At 36.8% G+C, this 20,964-nt stretch overlaps 1 protein-coding gene across 2 annotated transcripts in view; it reads right to left on the bottom strand.

Annotated features, from left to right (window-relative positions):
* LOC122798172 (MDM2 binding protein) overlaps nt 1–20,964 on the bottom strand; it is a 983,220-nt gene that overhangs the window by 876,501 nt on the left and 85,755 nt on the right. For both annotated transcript variants that reach the window (XM_044066913.1, XM_044066912.1), the window contains exon 3: nt 5,494–5,608. In XM_044066913.1, the coding sequence (XP_043922848.1) occupies nt 5,494–5,608 (115 nt within the window). The remainder of the gene's footprint in view (nt 1–5,493; nt 5,609–20,964) is intronic.

The following is a 20,964-nucleotide window of genomic DNA, read 5'->3' on the forward strand; positions in this document are numbered from 1 at the left end:
TACCAGACTCCGAAAGGGTCTCAGTAGCAGCCTGTGAATTCACAGAAGCAGGCATCAGGGGCTGCGAATGTGCTTCACTGAGGACCGGAGAACTGATGACTAGCTTAATGGAATAGTCATCAGTAGTTTTGGACCTGTGTGGTCTGTCTCTGTCTTTATCCTTACATTTTTTCGGAAGATCTGCTGTCGGATGACTAACCAAAGCCATATCAGAATTCGAAGATTGTGAGCGAAAATATCTAGCTACAACAAGGGCCCGATGATGTATAGGTTTGACATTGAACAAAGCACAAAAGTGACAGCGAGGAACGTCGTGGTCTGGGCCTAAGCAAGTGGCGAGAAAGAAAGTCTCGGTGTGATATATGCATTCCACAGGCGAGACAATTGTTACCTTTTTCTGACATTGGTTAGAGCAAGAAAAAAGGATCCTCAATGGGGTACTTAGCTTTAGAAGGCCAACTTCAATTTGGAAACGAAAACTCGGGTAGCAGCCAACTGGTACTCATGCGAACTGCTTCTCCTTTGGGCTCCTCGGCAAGAAAGACTGATGTAATGGCGTCAGCTGCCTTATTTTATACCATGGACGACCTGATGTCAGTCCTGAAGCGACAGCAACCGACGCAGAAATACTAAGCCTCTGGTATTTGGGCCGACCTAGGGCTACCCTGGCAGGGATAACCCAAATGTGATGACTGCAATAGTAAAACACGAAGAACATCCTGTGTTACTCTACCAGAAAGGGAAAGGCCAGAGGCCATTACTGGAACTGGAGGAAACATGCTATCAAACTCAGGAAATGAATTTCCAGGTAAGACAAAAGATCTAGATGCAGATCCAGAAACCATGGGGACTTCTTTAAATGAGGACATATCAAAGGAAACATACTTTGCTTGGGCTAGAAAGAAGCTATGAAAATAGTGGAGACCTTTTACAGGGAAGCTTTCAGTAGGAACTTTGAAATCAAGAAGAGAGGAGGGTAGACACAGATCTCCAAGAAGACCACTGACAGAACAGAGCAACCCTGGTCAAATGACTCTCTATGGAAAGATAAGGTTTAAGTGGCTACATTTGGTGGTTGGAGAGGCGAAAAGACTGCAGCAAGGCTGACACACGCAGCAAAAAATGTGTTATGCCACTGTTGGATTGAGGGATCACTTATGAATCACTGGGATAGATATATTGTGCTGTAGAGATCCTATAATGACAGATATTGCATAAATGCAGTTTTGTTTGACTAGATCCTACATAAAAGCAAAATTCTCTTTAAAATAGCCTAGGAAATGCATTCATTTTGAAGCAGATCTATATCTTCAATTTCTATTTAACATTCTGTATACAGCTTTGATAAATGCAGTTACAGTGGAACGATACAAATGAGCGAATGAAACTGCTGCTCATGAATGAAACAGACTGTAAATAATGAAACAATGCAAATGATGTTCATGACATATGTATAATGGAACTTTTCTTCCCCAGCCTTCTGTTGAAAATGAGCACTCCTCAGCTGGACTTTCCCAGTAAACAAATGCCCATAAATTAATAACCTTCATACCAAAACTCCCAGATTCTCAAGAGAACATTTTTGTCAGAATAACTAATTACAGAGATAAAGTCAGACAGACAAGAGACTTTCACAGATTGAACACCCAAACATCTTATTCGGATGGCACAAGGCCTGGGAACCAAAGTTAAGGAGGTGTGAAACTGACAGAGGAATTTTACAGATGAGTGATACAAGAACAAGTTCAGTTACAGAACTTCAGTTCTTGTTTGTGTTTGATTCAGTTCATCAGCAATGTCTCAGAGTTTTGGTTGTATGACTGATTATGCTGCTATTTTTACCACTATGATAACATATTCTCACTAACATTCTTACATTGTTGTCCATATCTGTTGTATTAATAAATGCTACTAATCGAACTACACACAGTTTTGACATGCATTTTATGCTGACAATGCATTACGGTTTGCAGAGGTGAGATTTGGCATTTTTTCAGTTAAATCTAGAGAAATTTAAGAGATCCAACCCATGTATGCGTTGATCCAGAAGATGCTGTGACACCATTACCCACTACCACACTCTCATGGCCTCTGCGCATTGTGAATAGCACTTAGTTCCATCCTGCATTTTGATATACCAGTTGACTGAAATCAGATCAAATTGAGAACAAGACACCTTGTAGCACCTAGGAGCCAATCACCGGAAACGGGAACTCATGTATTCCCTTGAGTCACAGATGAGTTGCCACAACCACTATGCACATGGTGAAAACATGAGGGGGTTAGGAGGCTGAAAAGTATGGCACAGAATTGATAGTGACTGGCTCCCAGCCAGACGGGTAGATACCTCCCTGACTCTTACAATTTATATGTGGAGGCAAGCATCCTAAAGATACAAGGAGAGCATCCAGTTGCTTACTTGCAGACAAGGTAAAATGACTTGCACTGTGACCTTCAACAATTGTTTTTCTTTTGTAAATTAATTTAGGCCTCTTAGACCTAGGACTAGCATGAAGTCCTTTTCTTTCTTTTGAACTAAAAAAAGAAAAATAACCAAGAACAGACCCATGACCCTCTCTGTTCTAGTGGGACTTACTGGATTGCTGTTATTGCCAACAAAAAAGCAATTTCTCTTTTTGCTGCCTTGCTTTTGGACAGTAGAAGAGGCAGGGAGTTTAACTTTGGAGTAAAAGAAAAGGGGATAACATACTCTCTGGATGATATGCTCCTCATCTATTTGTCCTGTGTGGTGATTATCCATGCATCTGAGTAAGGAGTTAACCTGCGTCTGGCTGCTTCCAGAGTGGAGAAGTCAGGTAACCCCTCAGAGATACTGAGGTTGCTTCCCGTTGCTTCCCAAAGAAAGGACCCCCAAATCCCTGGTTCTTCCAACTTCCCTTGACCTTAAGGTGGCATCCATTAAAGAGGTCTCCTCTGCCACTGTCACTCCTGTTGAAGAACAGTCAAAGGGTGGATGCTGGTTCTTTTTGAATCAGTGTGACTTGGGCCCTTTGATTTCTATCAAAGGATCTTTGAAGTGCTTCAAATCAAACTGCCAGGACAAAAAACATCTTTGCCTTCCTGCTTATTCTTCAGTAGGTTCTCTCTGACTTTTGGTACAAATAGTGAGGATCCACCATAAGAGGCATTAACAAAGGATGCCTATATGACGTATGCATTGTTATGCCAGTTCCATCTGCTTTAAATGCTCCATTAGCTGCATTAACTATTAATCTCTTGGAGAAGTTAGAAAGAATGAGTATTGTGGCTACCTGACACTAGATTTGTTTCCCAGACTCAGGGGTAGCAGGCTTCTCAAAGAATTCAAGGCTCGCTCGGCTATGTTTCTTTGGAAGTATGTCATATGTAAGACAGTTTAATGCCCTCAGGACAAACATGCCCAATGAGTAAGCTTGCTTCCCTATGCTGTCCATCGACAGAGACTACTTGCTGGAAGGATGGACAGCAATGCTATCAGACAGCTCTCTCTCTTTCTTGGTTGGCACTGATACAATAATGGAATCCACAAGAGGGCCCTTGCTCCAGTGCTGCCTGTCCTTACAGGGATAAAGAATTTTATCTGCCTTACAAGATACTGTTTAGGTGACTTCAGGCTTCTGCCATGCCCTCCTCATCATCAGGTTCATCATGCAGTCAGCACTGGAGAAAATACTGCTCAGAATGTTGAAAGGGCAGACCTGAAGGCTTCAAAAGACATCTCCTCAGCTAGGAAAGAGGGTTGTGAGGGCCAGGAGCCGCTCTGATGCATGAATGCAAGGATCTCACCAACTATGGTGTCCTCAGGAGATGACATTAGGGACCTTTCCCCTTCATCCAAGTAGATGTTAGGTGTGATGGACTGCATCAGGAATTCAATATACATCCTCTTACATTTTCGTTTTGTGAAAGGATCCAGTGGAGAGTTTTTTGATTCTCCAGAAAACTCTATGGCAGCCTTCTAAGGAGATTGTGACAAAATTGTGGTCTGCTCTAACCCTTAGTTAGGATGAATAAAAGATGAAGGAGTAAAGTGTATAGTGCCCGGGGGTGGAGCAAAAGTCGAAGGAACATCTCCAGCCTTCAGTGAAGTAAAAGCAATCGTCCTCTTGATGACAGAGAAAGCGGATTCCAAATCCATTTCATATCCATCGTCACCGGAGCTCTCCAAAATTATACCATATCAATTCCCACAGAGGTGGCAGTCAATGGCACTGAGGATGGAGGCACAGACACTAATGAATCAAATGGCTCAGACACTGGCATCAGAGCAGATACAGCAAACACTGAAGATCATGATAAAAAGTGTTTCAGAACAAGCTGGAGCTGAAGATAGTCCCTAGGAAATGGCACAGAGTGGGTCGATGAGTTAAAGTTAGTGGTGAGGTATTCAAACCAGTTGCAGCTGAACTGAGAGGCTCCAGGAAAGATGACAGCTGTAAGGTTTTCAGTGTTAAAACACAGTCTAGGAAAGGAGGAAGAGTGGGAAATAGTCGATCAACCTTATCACCCCTGAAACAGAGGGGGTTGAATGACACCCATTTCAATTTGCACCCTCACAAAAGCTCTCAATTTTCGAGATAAAATCTGAGGTGCTCCAGAAGGACTTAGCAGACCTAAGGGAGATGTAAACGGTGGGAGGGAAGAGAGAAACCTGGAGACTTCTTTCTCTGATGACCTGCTGTTTAAGGTTCTTATTGGGGAACAGTTGAAGATAACTATTGTCTCTGTGGAGGGGGCTGGAACTTGAGACAGGGAAAGTACTGAAATTTCAGTACCAATGGAGCCTGAGTAGGATAGGAAAGTAAAGTTTTTGGTGAAGGGGAAAGTCTCAACTCCTCAGCTTTCCTTTTTTTTCTTTCTTCTTCTACTTTGGCCATTCCTTTTGTCTTTCTTTATCAATTTATTCATCTTTCTCCTTGTTTTATCCTGCTCAGTGGATGAAGAAGGGATTAATCTTTTCAGAATATGTTTTTTCTTCACTCCTGAAAAGAATCATGGCCAAAGCCCCTGCAAATATCACAGTCCATGTGTAAGTGCTTTGAACCCAGGCATATACCATGCAAAGGTTTTGGATATCCTTGGGTGGGATTTTGTGACTGAAGCAACCACAGCTCTTGAAGTCCTTTTCCATTTGAAAAGGCTGAAGTACAGCAATCAAAGTATCAAAAAAGCACTAGAGTAAAATTTTGAAATGAAAATACTAACTGTTGGTGCTGGTTTTATGCCAAGTTTTTGTCAGCACACATAAGTTCAGGCAACAGCTAAAATGTATTTGGCTTGCAGACAGGAATTGCTACAGGAGAATTTGGCTCCATTATTACTTTTCAAGTGAGTAGAAGCCCTATGATGTGCACTACTGTCATAGTGACCCCCCAAGAGGAAAGTCATCTACATTTATACTTTACTGCTTACCAAGCCATGTAAAACAATTATTTCAGAATTAGAGCTGCACAATTAACACGTCTTATTTGGTCTTTGCTATGTAAAACTTACCTTTCTTTCCCGTATCTGAAGTTTTCCTCTCCATAATATCTTTGGGTCAATGACATTCTTCAGATTATCCGAATCCACTGCATTTGCAGACAGAAATTCTGCAATCTTCTGCCAACTGAAAGACAAAGCATCAGTTCAACATTATTACTTTTCTAGGTTTCCTTCTGTAATACATGTTTAGTAAGAGCTTTCCCCAGTGGGTGAAATGGTAAAAGCATTAATTGCAGCACTCAGAAAACATTAACAAATCCAATGTGACAGTTTGATTTCTAAACATTAGCATATGGGCTCATTCTCCTATAGCTACTTTACCCAGTTCAGAGTAAAGGGGAAGTCTAGGCCTATTCCACCATACTAAATAGGTGCAAGTTCACGGCAACAGTAGAATGCATGAACACACAATAAGTATGGCAAGCACAATGATGAGCAATTTGGTGGATCAGCAATTCACCTATGAAACATCTTTAGAGTGTCAGTGGAAAACAGCTAAAAACCAATGCAGAATCTGCACAGCCAATAACTAAATTAGAAAGTCATGGTGTGGCAGCAACTAACTTCTGTGGCACCACTGTGCCATATTTACAGGATTTTTTTCCATACACATGAAATAAAGGAGGACTACTCCAAATAAAATAGGCATCATCCACCTGTTCACTTTCTCAAAGTATAGTCGACATTATACATTAGTAGTGGTCTAGCATATAATTCACAAATACTACTAGGAGGCAAGAAAAGTATTAAATACTGTAAGTATAGGGTGAAGGTGTGGATATAATGCCAAAGATGGTTTTAAAGATTGTCTAGGCAAGATACCGGTAACTTGGTGCCTAGCCATTTATGTATGTTTCTCTCTCCATCCCTAATTTTTAACTCATTTTAATGTGTACCATGGATTTTCAGCCACTTTTCATATCTTCTGATGGTGTTTATCAGCTATGTGGAAGTTCTAGAAAGCTTTTTAATCCTCTCATTGCTTAGTATTCATCTTTTCTGGAGACTAATGCACTTTGAATGATCTTGCAGAAACATCTGGCTGGGTATGAAGTTGCTTTGTAGCAGACTATGGGGTGCTACTGAATGTCTATACGGTTGAAAATTTCAGTTGATGAAGATCTGCTATGCCCATGAATAACTCCACTTCTTGTCTGAAATTCTAATTCTGTTCACAATTTCTTTTCCTTTCATGTGCTGTTTTTTTTTTTTTGTAATTACTATCAGGTGTTTCATTTTCCAGTCAGCTTCCAGCTCAGCATACCTTATGTTAAGCACAACTGCATCTTGTTTTCACCTCTGTCTATTCTGAGGCATGTGGTGACATTTGTCTGCCGCTGGTTGTGTACACTGTGACCACTGGTGAAGTTTTGCAAATTTCTTGCCTTTATGACTCTACTATACTACACTTTTATTTATGTATTTACTTTTTAATAAGACTGCTGAAGACTCTGTCCCTCCTAATCGTTCTATATCTTCTGAAATAGCTATACCACTGTTCATTTTAAAAACGTTTGTATTTACCTCAGTCTTAACATAAACAAATGTAATTTCATGCTCATTTCCATTTTATGAAAACTACTTATTCTTTTTTTTCCAAAAACATTTTTATTTTGTTTTTATTATACACATACAGAAATGCACATATAACAAATACAATAAAAAAAATATTTACAATATTTACATTCATCCATGATAAACAACCATTTTATCCATGAGAAGTTATCAGTATTTGTTCAAAAGGAATTCCAATTTTTGCCATGCTATTTTTATGAGTAATGTTATGAGTTCTATAACAAATGGTTTGCAGTTCTTTTTTACAAACAACTTTTGCTAAATTAATAAATTCTTTAAATATCAAATCTTGTTTACTTTTCCAGTTCAAAGTAATAACTTTTCTAGCAATTGCAAAAATTGACCAGAGTAACTGAATCTGAGATTTAGGCATTACATTAGGTATAGGAACATTGAATAGGATTAGTGAGTTAGAAATATGACAGCTATCAGACCATAAAGCATTTACAAAATATCTGAAGTCTTTCCAGTATTGAACAATATTTCTACATTCAATGAAAATGTGAACCCAGATGGCCTCTAGTAATTCATCACATTTCCAACATTTACTTTCACTGTTTTTGAGTATAAAATTTATTTTATGTGGAGTATAGAAACGCCTATTCATACATTTCCATGTATATAATCTCCAATATAATGAAGAAGAGGTACAATACGTAGATTTCAATAAAAGTTTTTTGGATTCATCAGATATTTGTTCTCCGTTAATCTTTACATAGTAATTCCAAAAGCCTGAGTCAAACTTTAGAGTGTCTTTTCTTAGCATCTTATAGATAGGTGAGATACTTAATTTTTGATCATCTCTCTTTTCAAGACACCTAATAAAAAGCTGAATCAAACTAGGTATAGATTCAATCTCTAGGTTGATTGATACTCTCATTTTGTTTTCTATAAACTGCCATAATGAGTGTATAAACAACCAACTGTCTTAACTATTATCAAAACTACATAGAAGAGAGTTTAGTGGTTTAATACTCTTATCTTCAATAAACTGATGCCAGAATATCAAGTTATTTTCCTTTAATTTTTTGCATCGCATTGATGTTGAAAGAATCTAGGCAATCAGGGGAGTATGCTATAGGGAATATAAGAAATATGAATTGTTTAATGTTGCAATTACAATCAATTATATTTTTAAAGTTATTAAATATTTAATTAATGCCATAAAAAATTATTAAACTTCTTATTAAATAAACAAATTTCACGTAAAAGCCAATGAACTCTACTTATTTCGTATTGTTCCTTAAACTGATTTTCTATAGTTCTGAAATCAGTTATATGAATCTCATGTATTATTTTCCAGCCAGATATATAGGTAGGGGAGATGCAATTTAATATTACATTAATTATAACTGAATTGGAATAAAGATCTAAGCTAGGGAATGCTATCACATTACTGTTCCAAGCTCTATTGTGCCATTTACGTGCAATCCTAAGTTTTAAGGGGAACCATAAAAATGTAAGTAGCATGGAATCTAATTTTTTAAATATGTTTTTGGGAGGGAGTAGTATCAATGACCAATGACTGTATATAAAACAAAACTTTAGGTAAAATTATCATTTTAATTAAAGAGAGCCTATCCTCCATTGTGAAGAACATTTTATTCCATCTTTTGATTAGTTCACCAATGGTGGTGGTCATTAAATTATTGCAGTTTAGTTTAACAGACTCTTTCCATGTACTCTTTATACTGACACCCAAATATTAGTATGCATCATTCTCCCAATTAAACAGGCTATTCTCTCTTAGGTTTTTGTTGATCTTTTTCTTAATTAGTAATGTTTTGGATTTATAATGATTAAATTTAAGCCCCGAAATTCTTTCAAACTTGCTTAAGGTATTTATAACATCATGCAAAAAACCATCAATATCACCCAACATTAACAACATATCATCAGCAAATAACTATCTTAGGAGAATAGTCCTTATTAACTTGAAAGCCTTTTCCATTTTGCTTGTTTCTGATGTATGTAGCAAAAGGTTCCATTGAAAGAGCAAACAAAATGGTGACAAAGAACAATCTTGTCTAGTTCCCTTGAGGATTTCTAGTGGTGAGGATAGACATGATCCAATTTTCACATAAGCTTGTGTCCCACTATACAGTTTCATTAATAAGTTGACAAAATCGGAGGAGAATTTAAAACCAATCAGAACTCTTTGTAGATAAGACCTACTAATAGAATCAAAAGCCTTTTCTATGTCTAGGCTGATAATAGTTGTTGTTTGTATTTGCATGCTATGTCTATTTATGACCATAATTTAATATTACCTTGCATTTTTCTATGCAGAATGAACCCTGTCTGATCATTATGTATTAGATAAGGTAATATTTTCTTTATCCTATTAGCTAATATTGTCATGAAAATTTTATAATCAGTGTGTTTAGTAACAAAACTGGCCTATATGAATCACAAGATTTGGGGTCCTTACCTTGTTTTAAAATGGGGGACATAATTGAATATTTCCACGATAGGGGTGGTGCACATTTTTGCTTAACCATAGTAAAGGCACTCATAATTATCTTTATTTTATATTCAGGAAAAATCTTATATAGTTCAGGAATTATTCCATCCAGTCCTGGAGCTTTATTATCTTTTAAATGTTTTATTTGCTCTTTCACTTCTGTTAGTGTTATTTGTTTATTTAATATGTTATTTTGTTATGCTGTGGTGGTGGTGCTGTGGTAGCGTTGTCGCCTCACAGTAAGACGTTGTCCTGTTTGATTCTCAGCGACAGCGTCTTCTGTGTGGAGACATGCGTGAATGGGCGCACCTTTGTCGAAGGTTGCACGTCAGGCCTGGCAAGTCGGTACATAAAAATCTGCCAATCATTAGCGGACCGGAGTTCCGCTGTGGCGACCCCTAACTGGGAAAAGCCGAAAGATACAACAATATGTTATTTTGTTGCATTGACACTTTAGTAGTTATATTTTCTTGAACAGAATTATTTATTACATTATCGGTCTCCAAAAGTGGTGTGTTATTTATATCTTTATAGTAGTTTTTGAACACTTCTAATATGCCCATTAAGTTAGATGTACTCTTAAATCCAAAATTAGGCACCGGAGACCAGTAGTTCCAACACACAAGTAATTTAATGTTCAAACACAGCAAAAGGAACACACATCCACAAATAACATAAATGCTGATAAAAACACTTCCCCTTAGGTTTTTGTCTCATAGAACTTCATCAGATGGGCAAATACATCATAGTTACCTGGTTAAATAACTTTTCCTGTTTGAATAGACCAATGAAATCAATGATTCAATTAGTTACCAAGATACAGAAAGAGTAGATTCTAAACTGCATGTGACAGTCTTGAAATGTTGAACAAAATACATTAAATATTCATATTAAAGCTGTTCATACAAAAATATATTCATATTAAAATGTACAATGTATTAATTAATAAGTTCAAATAAATAATGCTTGCTAAATATATTGTTCAAAAGTATTTAAAATGCAAAGGCATAAGATAACTTAAAATAATATAGAATACTAGTCTAGCACCATCTGGTGGACAAATAATAAAACACATGAAAACGTATATAAAATCAAGAATTCACTTAAATAAATAAACCAGGATCAAATAACACGAATACATGTATAAATGTAAAAATATTACAATTTTGCAGACCTGAGCTTGAGTACAGGTTTTAAAGACACCATATCATTAAGTCCTGAATTGTTACAAGCATCCAGGACTAATTGCCAATATAGTTCCCTGTATCCGAGTCTGGTCTCCCATGGCTCACCCCTGGGGTCTATAGGGACTGCCTCTATCACGAAAAATTGATACTCTGCTTTTGGACATGCCTGAAGATGTTTGTACAAGGCGTTATTATCATTTTTCTTCCTTAAATCATAAAGGTGTTAATACATTTCTTTGTTTTAACCTTATTTCCGTCTTACCCACATAGAAAGAGTCACATGCCCCACACAAAACAATATATACCACACCTGTGGTATTACAATTTGCATACCCTCTAGTAGTTATACACTTGTTTCTACATTTTAAATATAACATGGCCCCAGTCCGTATGTACTTACATTGGGTGCAATTTCCACATTTGTGTGCACCTTTTTTGTTACTAATGAGAGTTCCGAAATTGTTGTAATGGGAACCTTCTTCCAAAATATTTTTGATATTTCGCCCTTTTTTGTACACACAATTAAGTGGCTCATCAAATATACAATTTAAATCTGATAAGGCTGAATATTTTTCCACTCCTTGTCTATAACTTGTTTGACTAAATTGATTTCATCATCATATGTGATAGTCAAAGCAGATTGGTAAGATGCCCCTTCTGTTCTCGCACCTAGACTTGCATGATCAGAAGGGTGATTTTTACCTAAAATAGGGGCAAACCTAGACTTTCTACCATCCATGACTTCTGTTAATACATCACTCAAAAGTGTTGGAGGGTACCCCCTGACATTGAACATTTCTCCTATAAAATCACATTCTCTTTTAAAATCCAGGTCATCAGATGTCATTCTGCTACCCCGGACCAGTTGACCTTTTATTACCCCTCTTTTCTGGTGTGTGTGTGTGGGGGGGTGGGCACTTGCATAGTGAAGATAAGAATTCGAGAATATCTGCTTTCTATGTATTTTAGATTTTAAACCATTGTCCACCGTTTGAATGTTAACATCAAGGTAATTTAAATCACTATTATTAAGCTTATATGTAAATTTTAGGAACTCAGTAGTCTTAGAAATACAAATGTCATCTAAAAAACTCCCATACAGGTTCCAATATTGCTTAACTTTAGAAGTGAACACATATTTGTTTTCCCAATACAGGAGAATAATATCGGCGTAGGTAGGGGCACAGTGTGCCCCCATTGCCACGCCCTTCAATTGTTTATAGTATTCTCCCTGAAAGAAAATAAAATTATTCTTAAGGACTAGGTCCATTAAAATTATACAAGTGCAAAATATACCAAAGGGAATATCCCCACAATCGGCCATGAATTCCTCAAACCAAGCAAGCCCCACATCATGTGGAATACATGTGAATAAATCTACTACACCAAGTGTAATGAAAGTACTTGTGTTGGATTGTTGCTCATTGCTTATGCGTCTTAAAAAATCTCATGAATCCTTGAAAATATGTGGCGAATTTGGCGATTTTGTTGTAGCAGGTCTCTAGCTTTTTAGATCACATTGCCTTAGGTTGGTATATATTGGAGAGGCATAAAGTAGGGTGGAGATAAGGTGGGAATTTGCTATTGAAATCTTTGCTGCTTTGGTGAGAAATTGCTTATTTCTGTATAATGCTCCTAGTTTTTTGTGGACTTTTTTTATGGTCATGGATATGTAAATGTCAAATTTTAGTTTATTGTCTATTTCCACTCCTAGCAATTTGGTGTGTTCAGTTGGGTATATAGTGGTGTTGTCTTTTGCTGTGATGTTAAAGTGAGAGTTGTTTTGAGTATGTTTGGTGGGTTGGAAGAAGAGTAGTTTAGTTTTGTTTGGGTTGAGTATTAATTGGGCATTGGATAACCATGTTTCAACAGAGGAAAAGGCTTCCTGTGTGACATTTTGCAGTTTGGGTAGGGACTGGGCTGAGCAGATGATGGTCGAGTCATCTGCGTATTGTATGAGTGTGTCATGTTTGGTGGCAGAGGATAGATTATTGGTGTAAACAGAGAAGAGTAGGGGTCCAAAGATGGATCCTTGGGGAACCCCTATGGAGACAGGTAGTTGGGGAGATATGTCATTCTGCCATACAACGGATTGTTGGTGGTCAGACAGGTAACTCTGAAACCAGTTGGTGATCGATTGTGAGAAGGACAGGTTATTGAGGACAGAGATAAGTTGTTTGTGTGGGACTGTGTCAAATGCTTTAGATAGGTCTAGGAAAGTAGCAGAGGAGAGAGAGACATTGTTTTTATGCTGAAGGATAGTGTTAGTAAAGGAGAGTAAGGCAGTGGTGGTGCTATGGTCTGGTCGGAAACTATGCTGAGTACTGGAAAGGAGGTTGTTAGTAAGGAGGTAGTCTGAGACCTGAGAGTGTATGCATCTCTCTAGTAGTTTGGAGAGTGGAGACAGAATAGCTATGGGTCAGTAATTGGTTAGTTCTGCGGAGGGTCCGCCTTTGTGGAGGGGAATTATATGTGATACTTTCCACAGTGTGGGAACGTAACTTTCTGACAAAGATCGGTTTATCAAGATGGATACTGGGTAGGCCAGAGCATCAGTTGTGATTTGTAGGTATTCACTTGGGAGGTTGTCTGCTGCTAATTTGGTGGGTTTAAGTTTAGTTAAGAGTTTTTTTATGTTGGAGGTAGGTACAGGAGAAAAAGAGAAGGCAGTGGGGAGATTACTAGTTGAAGGTGTGGGTTGGAGGGGAGGGAGGTTGTGTTGTTTAGCTAGGGATAGTATGGTTTGGGTGAAGTGTGTGTTGAATGAGGTAGCAATATTTTCTGAGGAGTGAGGGATGTTAGGAGGAGGAGTACTGACTTTACCTGGGTGGAGGATGGAGTTTATGGAGGACCAGAATTGTTTGGGGCTGTGTTGTGAGGAGTCAAGGGCAGAATGGTAGTATTGGAATTTGTCCTGTTTTATTAGCTTTTTGACTCTATTGCGTAGTTCTAGGAATTTCTGTCTAGCTGAGGGGGGTTTGGTTTTGAGCCAGTGCTCCCAGGCTTTATCCCTGCTTTTCATTTCTGACTTAGTGGTTTTTGTGCTTTGGTTCTGGAAAATCTTGGATGTTCAGGAAGGTAGTATTAAAACATCTAGACTGAGGTACTTTAGAGGATGCCAGTTACATCCTTTGAGGGATGAGATGAATGCAGATGACAGGTTTAGCTTGGTATAGGTATTTTTGAGTAGGAATGTTGGGGAGTGATCACTGAGGCTATCTGATAAGCAGCCTGTTATATATGACATTTATCCTGGTTGGTGACTGGACTAGTTGGGTGAAGCCATGAAGGTATACATGATGGGTTGGGATTGTTGCCAGAACAGGATTGCCAGTCAATATTGAAATCACCTAAGATGATAGTTTCTTGGTGGAGATGGTGGGTAGACCAGCTGAGGAGGTTTTCTAGTGGAGGGATGTTTTGGCCAGGTGGGAAGTAGCATCCAATTATGTTGATGGTTTTGGGTTGGTTAATTTTGAGGTTGGTATATATTATTTCTTCATTGCCTATTTGTGGAGCTGATGATTTTAAGATCTGGATGTTTAGATGCTGTTTAAATATTATAGCTACACCACCTCCTTTTTTGTTTAGCAGGTCTACTCTTAGTATGCCGTAACCTGTAGGGAGTATTTGCTCACTGGTAATGTGAGGTTTTAGCCAGGTTTCTGTCAGGATGACTATATCTGGGGAGTACAAGTCTATGGTGGCATGGAGTTCATGGACTTTGTTGGATATACTTCTAATATTTAGGCTTAGTAGAAGGAAGTCACTTGGCTTTCTATTGGCTGTAATATGGGAGAAGTTGTGGTTTCTAGTCTGATTATGAGGATTGGGGTTGGAGATGGTAGGGCCAGGGTTGGGGTGGATGTCTCCACCTAGGGCTAGTTTTGATATGCATGAGATTATTAGTTTTCTCAGTTTTTGAATGTGTTTGTTTATAAGGGAAACTTTATGATTGTGCTCTGTGGGTAATAGGTATGGTGGGAGGGTTACTATGTTAAGTTGTAGGGATGCTTTATGTTTGAGTAATATAGTTGGTAGAATATGTTGGGGGTGCATAGGGATGGTTCTTGAGCTGGTGGGAGGGGAGCTGAGTGTGGGTGAGACATGAGTGGTGGTGTGAGTAGTAGTACAGTGGTAGTGGTTGAGTGGGGAATGATGGAGCTTTGGTAGGATGTAAGATATGCAAGGAGAGTGCATGCAGTGAACATAGGAAAGGTATGCTTGTACATGTTAGTTGAGGAGGTGTGATAGTAGTGTGAAGATGGAGGAGGTAGTGTTGGGTTAGCGCTGTGGTTGGCTATTGGAAAGATGGGAGGGGTTTGAGTGCAATAAAGGTGGGACCACTGGGGCGGGAGGAAATAGGGGCGGGGGGGGGAGCGAAGCGGGTAGAGACCCTGTTATTTGCTCGTATGAGGGGGCTGGAAACAATCACAAAGCAAAGACAAGTATGTGTTCAGAAACAATCACAATTAACCAAGGACTGCTCTGAAACTGTAAGTCATTTCTTAATTTCTCAGGTGGAAAAACAGGATAACCTTGTATCAGTAGGCTACTGTGGTCATAGTTTAAATTAACAAACACACAGTATTGATCAGTTATGGATACTATTTGCTAACAGAAGGGAATGAGAGAAAGTGGAAGATGTGTGTGTGTGTGTGTGTGTGTGTGTGTGTGTGTGTGTGTGTGTGTGTGTGGTGGGGGGGCTGCTTACAAGCCAAAGCAGAGTGCTCTCCAGGGGAAAATGAATATTGGCTCAAACAGGTAGACACATACTCAAAGTTAACTGTAGCTGTTTGCAGATAGTTCAAACCCGGACTACGTTTTTCTTACAAAAATGTTAAAGGTGGTACCGCAGTTGAATACTTAAGAGTGGTGTTGGGTCTAGAAAAGAAGAGTACAGAGAGGAGTAAGCACTTTTGAGATGGTAAATATATATTACAAAGATTATAAAAAACACACTGAGCAAATAGCTACCGCACGCAGGACAATGTCTTGAGCCAACTACTTAGTACATGCAGATACTGAGCCAATTGGAAGAACATTAGAAAAAAAAACCCAGACAGTTATGCAGTCACAGATAAAAATATAGCGAGCAGCAATCTGTCATGGTTCTCTAATGTGATTCTATCCACCAGTAACAGCACAATTACATAGAAATAATTAGACACTAGTATGAGCTGTCCACACACAACACAATTACATGAATAACATTAGTGAACAAGGTGCAGCTATGCAAATAGACCATACATACTATTATACTAAAAACAACTTGGTGCATACAAATGCTAGCATGCCATAGCAACATCCAATAATAAAGCATAAATCATATTAGATGTCTAACACAATTCAACATAAACATATACAGTTGTAAAATATCTAATACATTCAAAATCAAGGAGATTTTTATGAAAAATTGGAATATCTTAACAATAGACGATAAGCTACATCAATTAGTAGGAGATTCCCCTAAATTTACATACAAGAATACCAAATCCTTAAAACGACTATTATGTTATGAGAAAAAAGAGAAACAGCAGGTAGAATCATTGAGGAAAGAAACCTACTCATGTAGGACTTGTAATCAATGTTGTTTCATATCCAATAACAAATTTATTCATCCAGTCACTGGGAAAGTATACTGTTTTGACTTCTATGCAGATTGTCAGACACGTGATTTAGTCTATCTAGCGGTTTGCACAAAATGCACATCATTCTATGTTGGTATGACAGAATTCTCAGAGAACGTATAAGAGGACATACGTATGCCATTAATAGGGAAGATGAAAATAATGCTCTGGCCAAACATGTCATAGATAAGGGTATGACACACAAATTTAAGTTTATGGCCATAGAATTGATAATTCAAGATACTAGGCTAGGTGATTATAAAAACTATACTGAGCAATATGGACGGATCATGAGGCTGCAGGCAGATAAAGCCCCCGGTTTAAATGGTAGAATTTCTTTGAAACCCTTCCTAAGTGCTAGGGGCTTCAAGCATTGAAGTGTCATGTACACATTGCTCAGTTATATGGAATTTTTGTTATTCAGTTTTTTTCCATATTTTATATATTCTTCTAGGAGTATATATACAGATGGTCATGTTCTCTTAGACATTTATTGTATATACATATTTTTTTATCAGTCAGAATTGGATATATTAGTTTATTCTTATTTGGTTAGCCATCCCAGATCAACTAGTATGATATATATTAGGAGATTATGATGGTTTTGATTTACATGAAGCAAGTCTATACTTACCCCCCTTTTTCATTAATAAAATCTGGTTCCAAAGAGACATATATATACATTCTTAATTGTTTTTACTGTTGTATATATACACTTTCAATAGCTTACCACTTTTTAACAGAATTTTTAATATTATTAACAGCATTTTTCATGTACACATTTAAAAAGATTTTATGAAATGTTTGTCGCTTTATCAATTTATGTGACCACATAATTGGTTTATATATAGTAGTGCTCATTTCTGCATAATGAGATCACAATGCAGATTGGTTGAATAGTTAATTGAATGATGCTTTTATATGCAGTTTCTGTTGGTGTTTAAATAGTCTGATTAAGCATTCTTTGAAATGTGAAAGCGCATACTGGTTTGAAACGTTTCTTTGTTTTTACAAGTGTATTTTCTTTTCTTTTTGAGAAATAAAAGATCAGCTTCTTATTGCGTGGTGTGCCTTAGTGGGTTTCATCTATAGTATTCTATATTATTTTAAGTTATTTTATGCCATTGCATTTTAAATACTGTTAAACAATATATTTAACAAAAAATATTTATTTAAATGTATTAATTAATACATTGTACTTTTTAATATGAATATATTTTTATATGAACAGTTTTAATATGAATATTTAATGTATTTTGTTCAACATTTCAAGACTGTCACATGCAGTTTAGACTCCACTCTTTCTGTATCTTGGCAACTACTTGAATCATTGATTTCATTGGTCTATTCAAACAGGACACGTTATTTAACTAGGTAACTATGATGTATTTGCCCATCTGATGAAGTTCTATGAGACGAAAACGTAAGGGAAAGTGTTTTTATCAGCGTTTATGTTATTTGTGGATATGTGTTCCTTTTGCTGTGTTTGAACATTAAATTACTTGTGTGTTGGAACTTCTGGTCTCCGGTACCTAATTTTGGATTACAAGTAACATTTTGGGCACTTTCACCACATCTTTGCTGTTTAGATGTACTTTTAACTGAACCATCATTTTTATATTTGATCTCATTAATAAGATTTTGATTGTTTATTATTTTGGATCTTGTCACTATTTTATGTAGATACTTAGAGTTTACAGCATAAGATTGTAATTTAATTTTTTCCAGGTTTATGGCTACCTTATGATTCAGAACTTCTAAGTATTTTTGATTTACCTTAGTAATTCCATTATGTGTTACTTTGTTATTTGGTTTTGCGTCCATTTGTATCTTGTCTTATGTTTTTTTGTAAGTCTAGAAGTTCTTTGTCCCACACTCTCCCTTTTTTAAGGTACCAAGATTTTATTCTAAGCTATATATATATATATATATATATATATATATATATATATATATATATATATATATATATACACATATACACATATATATATATATATATATATATATATATATATATATATATATATAGTAGTATAATATATATATAAACTTTAAAGGTGCCCCATAGTTAGTATAGTAGTATAGTATCAGTCACTTCACCATTATCATTTGTTTCTATAAACATGTCTATTTCTTTCATTATCGACTCCCTAAAGTCTTTTAACTTAGTTATGTAAGCAGGAATTCTTTGCAAAAATCTTAAATCATCTGTATGCATAGTTAAAAGTAAAGTTTACAGCATTATGGTCTGAAAGTGGACAATTCATTATAGATGAGTCACTTATTTTTGAGTATATATTATTTGATACAAAGACCTTATCAATGTTTTTCTGTGTACCAAACCAATATGAATAGTGAGTATAAAATAAGGACTAATGTTCTCTTAGACCATGTATATCTTTCAGGTTCATCTGATTTGTAAAGTCATTTAACTTCTTGACTTGAGATGTTTTATTTTTACCATTTTTAGAAGTATCATTGCCTGATAATAGGCAGTTAAAATCACCTGTTGCTATAATTTCCTCTTTTGCATTTAAATTTTGGGTGCATTGGCTGCCTACTAGACCAGTTTATTTGAAATGGAAAACAATGGTCTTTCACCAGTATTTGAGGAGGAATTAAATTCCCCTTCCTTTCCATGTGGTCAACAAACTGGTGTTAACAATGATAATTTATTTCAGTTAATACTGAGTTTAACCGAAAAAGTAACTGAACTGCAGGAAGCAGTCTACCATCTTCAAAATTCTAACATTTCCGGTAACAACGGACTTGGCACTAGTGTGGGGAATTTAAGAGAAGCAACTGTTCCGGGTTCCCATGGAGTTGTTTCTAATAAGGGTCGTATCAAGGAAACCACCCTTCAAGGAACTGGCGTCAGTGGTGCGAATAATTTGGAAAACAGAATTGACTGTAATGGATCTAACTCTACATACGATCGTTTGAAAGATTGGACTAAAAAAGAATATTCATTTTTTGGTAATAACAACCAAGCCGACAAAAATAGTATGGACAATAGGTTAGTGACTCTTGAAACTAAAATGCATAAAATAAGGGCCCTGCAATGTGATAACTCATATTTAAGGGAATGTATTGTTAAAAAACGGGTCCCTAAGGGCCTTTGTATGTTTAAATTTCCTAATGGCTTGAAAAAAGGTGAACCTGAATGTGAAGAATTAATTCAAATGTTCAACCGACATGGGGTAGAATTGATGGAATTTATTGTAAATATTAACAACAAAAAGAGAAGTGAACTTCTAAAGGAAATTGATGAAATTAATAAAGCTGTGGCAGATGATGTTTATTTTAACCAGTATTCCTTTAGATATAATATTATCTTTGATACAGTAGAGAACGAATTAAATAATAATATTTTTAGAAAAAAGAAGAAATTATCAAGGGATGAATTTGAATATAAGAACGGTTTGGCCTACCTTTTTCCAAAAGCATATTTGGATAAAGACTTGGGTAGGGGTAACGTACAGGTTCATTCCCAGTTTACTAATGAGAACGGTGCTACTAACAGGGCTATTATTGATGACAATGAGTATGATGTTGAGTTCCCACCCCTTAGAAGGTCCGAAAGGATCTCAAATAGAAATCAAATTAGACAGGATAGAGATGTTTTAGGCCCCCGGGGGGAAGGAGGGGCGAGACAGAAGTACAGGAATTCCCCTTACAGGAGGAAGAACAGTTATGAGTAGGTCAGGTTGATAGGGGTAGTAAGGAAGACAACAATGTTATTACTAACAATGACAATATTGTTTATTTATATAAGGGTTTTAAGATTTATAATTATGCAGATTTTCCAGTTTGTAAAGATCTTTTTCATATTTTACTGAAGGGAATGAAATTTGTACCCTCCACTAGGGATGAAAGTAGTAAAATTTTAACTGATTTCAAGATTTTTGTTAGAAAATTAAACCTAAAACATTTGAATAGAGAAGTTTAGATGTAATAAGAAATTTTGTAACATATAAGAGAAGTTGTTATAATCCTCCCCTTGTGCCCATTTTGCATTCCCTTGAAAATGTCAGTTGTCAGGAGATTTCTAAGGCCTTATGGACACATTGTTATAGGAGACATAACCTCCCTTTGGCTGAGAAAAAGTTACTTTCAGAGTTAAGGGATAACCAGAACGTCAGGTTTATGAAACCTGACAAGGGTGGGGGTATGGTCATTACGAATGTGGAAGATTACAATAACAAAATTACCAGTATCTTGAATGACAACACTAAATACGAGGTAGCCTCTAGGAATGAAATTCATTTGAGTTATAGAAAGATAAAATTTCTTTTGGAAGATTCCTTATATCAAGGAGTCAATAATGAAGAGGCATACAACTTCCTTCATGTGGAGCATCCAGTCATGCTCATTGCTTTTGGAATCCCTAAAACCCATAAGAACTTGGAAGACCCCCCCCCCATAGGCTCAATCTCCGGACATAATAGTATAACTTACCCATTGGGGGGTTTTATTGACCGGATGGTTAAACAGGCCTTGGCACCTATAGACCATGTACTTATAGATTCATGGGATTTCCTGAGGAAAGTGAAGAAAGAATTTTTTAGTAACAATATTTATTTTTCAACCATAGACGTAGTTGATCTTTTTACTTCCATTC

Source organism: Protopterus annectens, chromosome 3.part1 (genome assembly GCF_019279795.1).
Source record: "Protopterus annectens isolate FY-2018-M chromosome 3.part1, PAN1.0, whole genome shotgun sequence".
Taxonomy (NCBI): Eukaryota; Metazoa; Chordata; order Ceratodontiformes; family Protopteridae; genus Protopterus; species Protopterus annectens.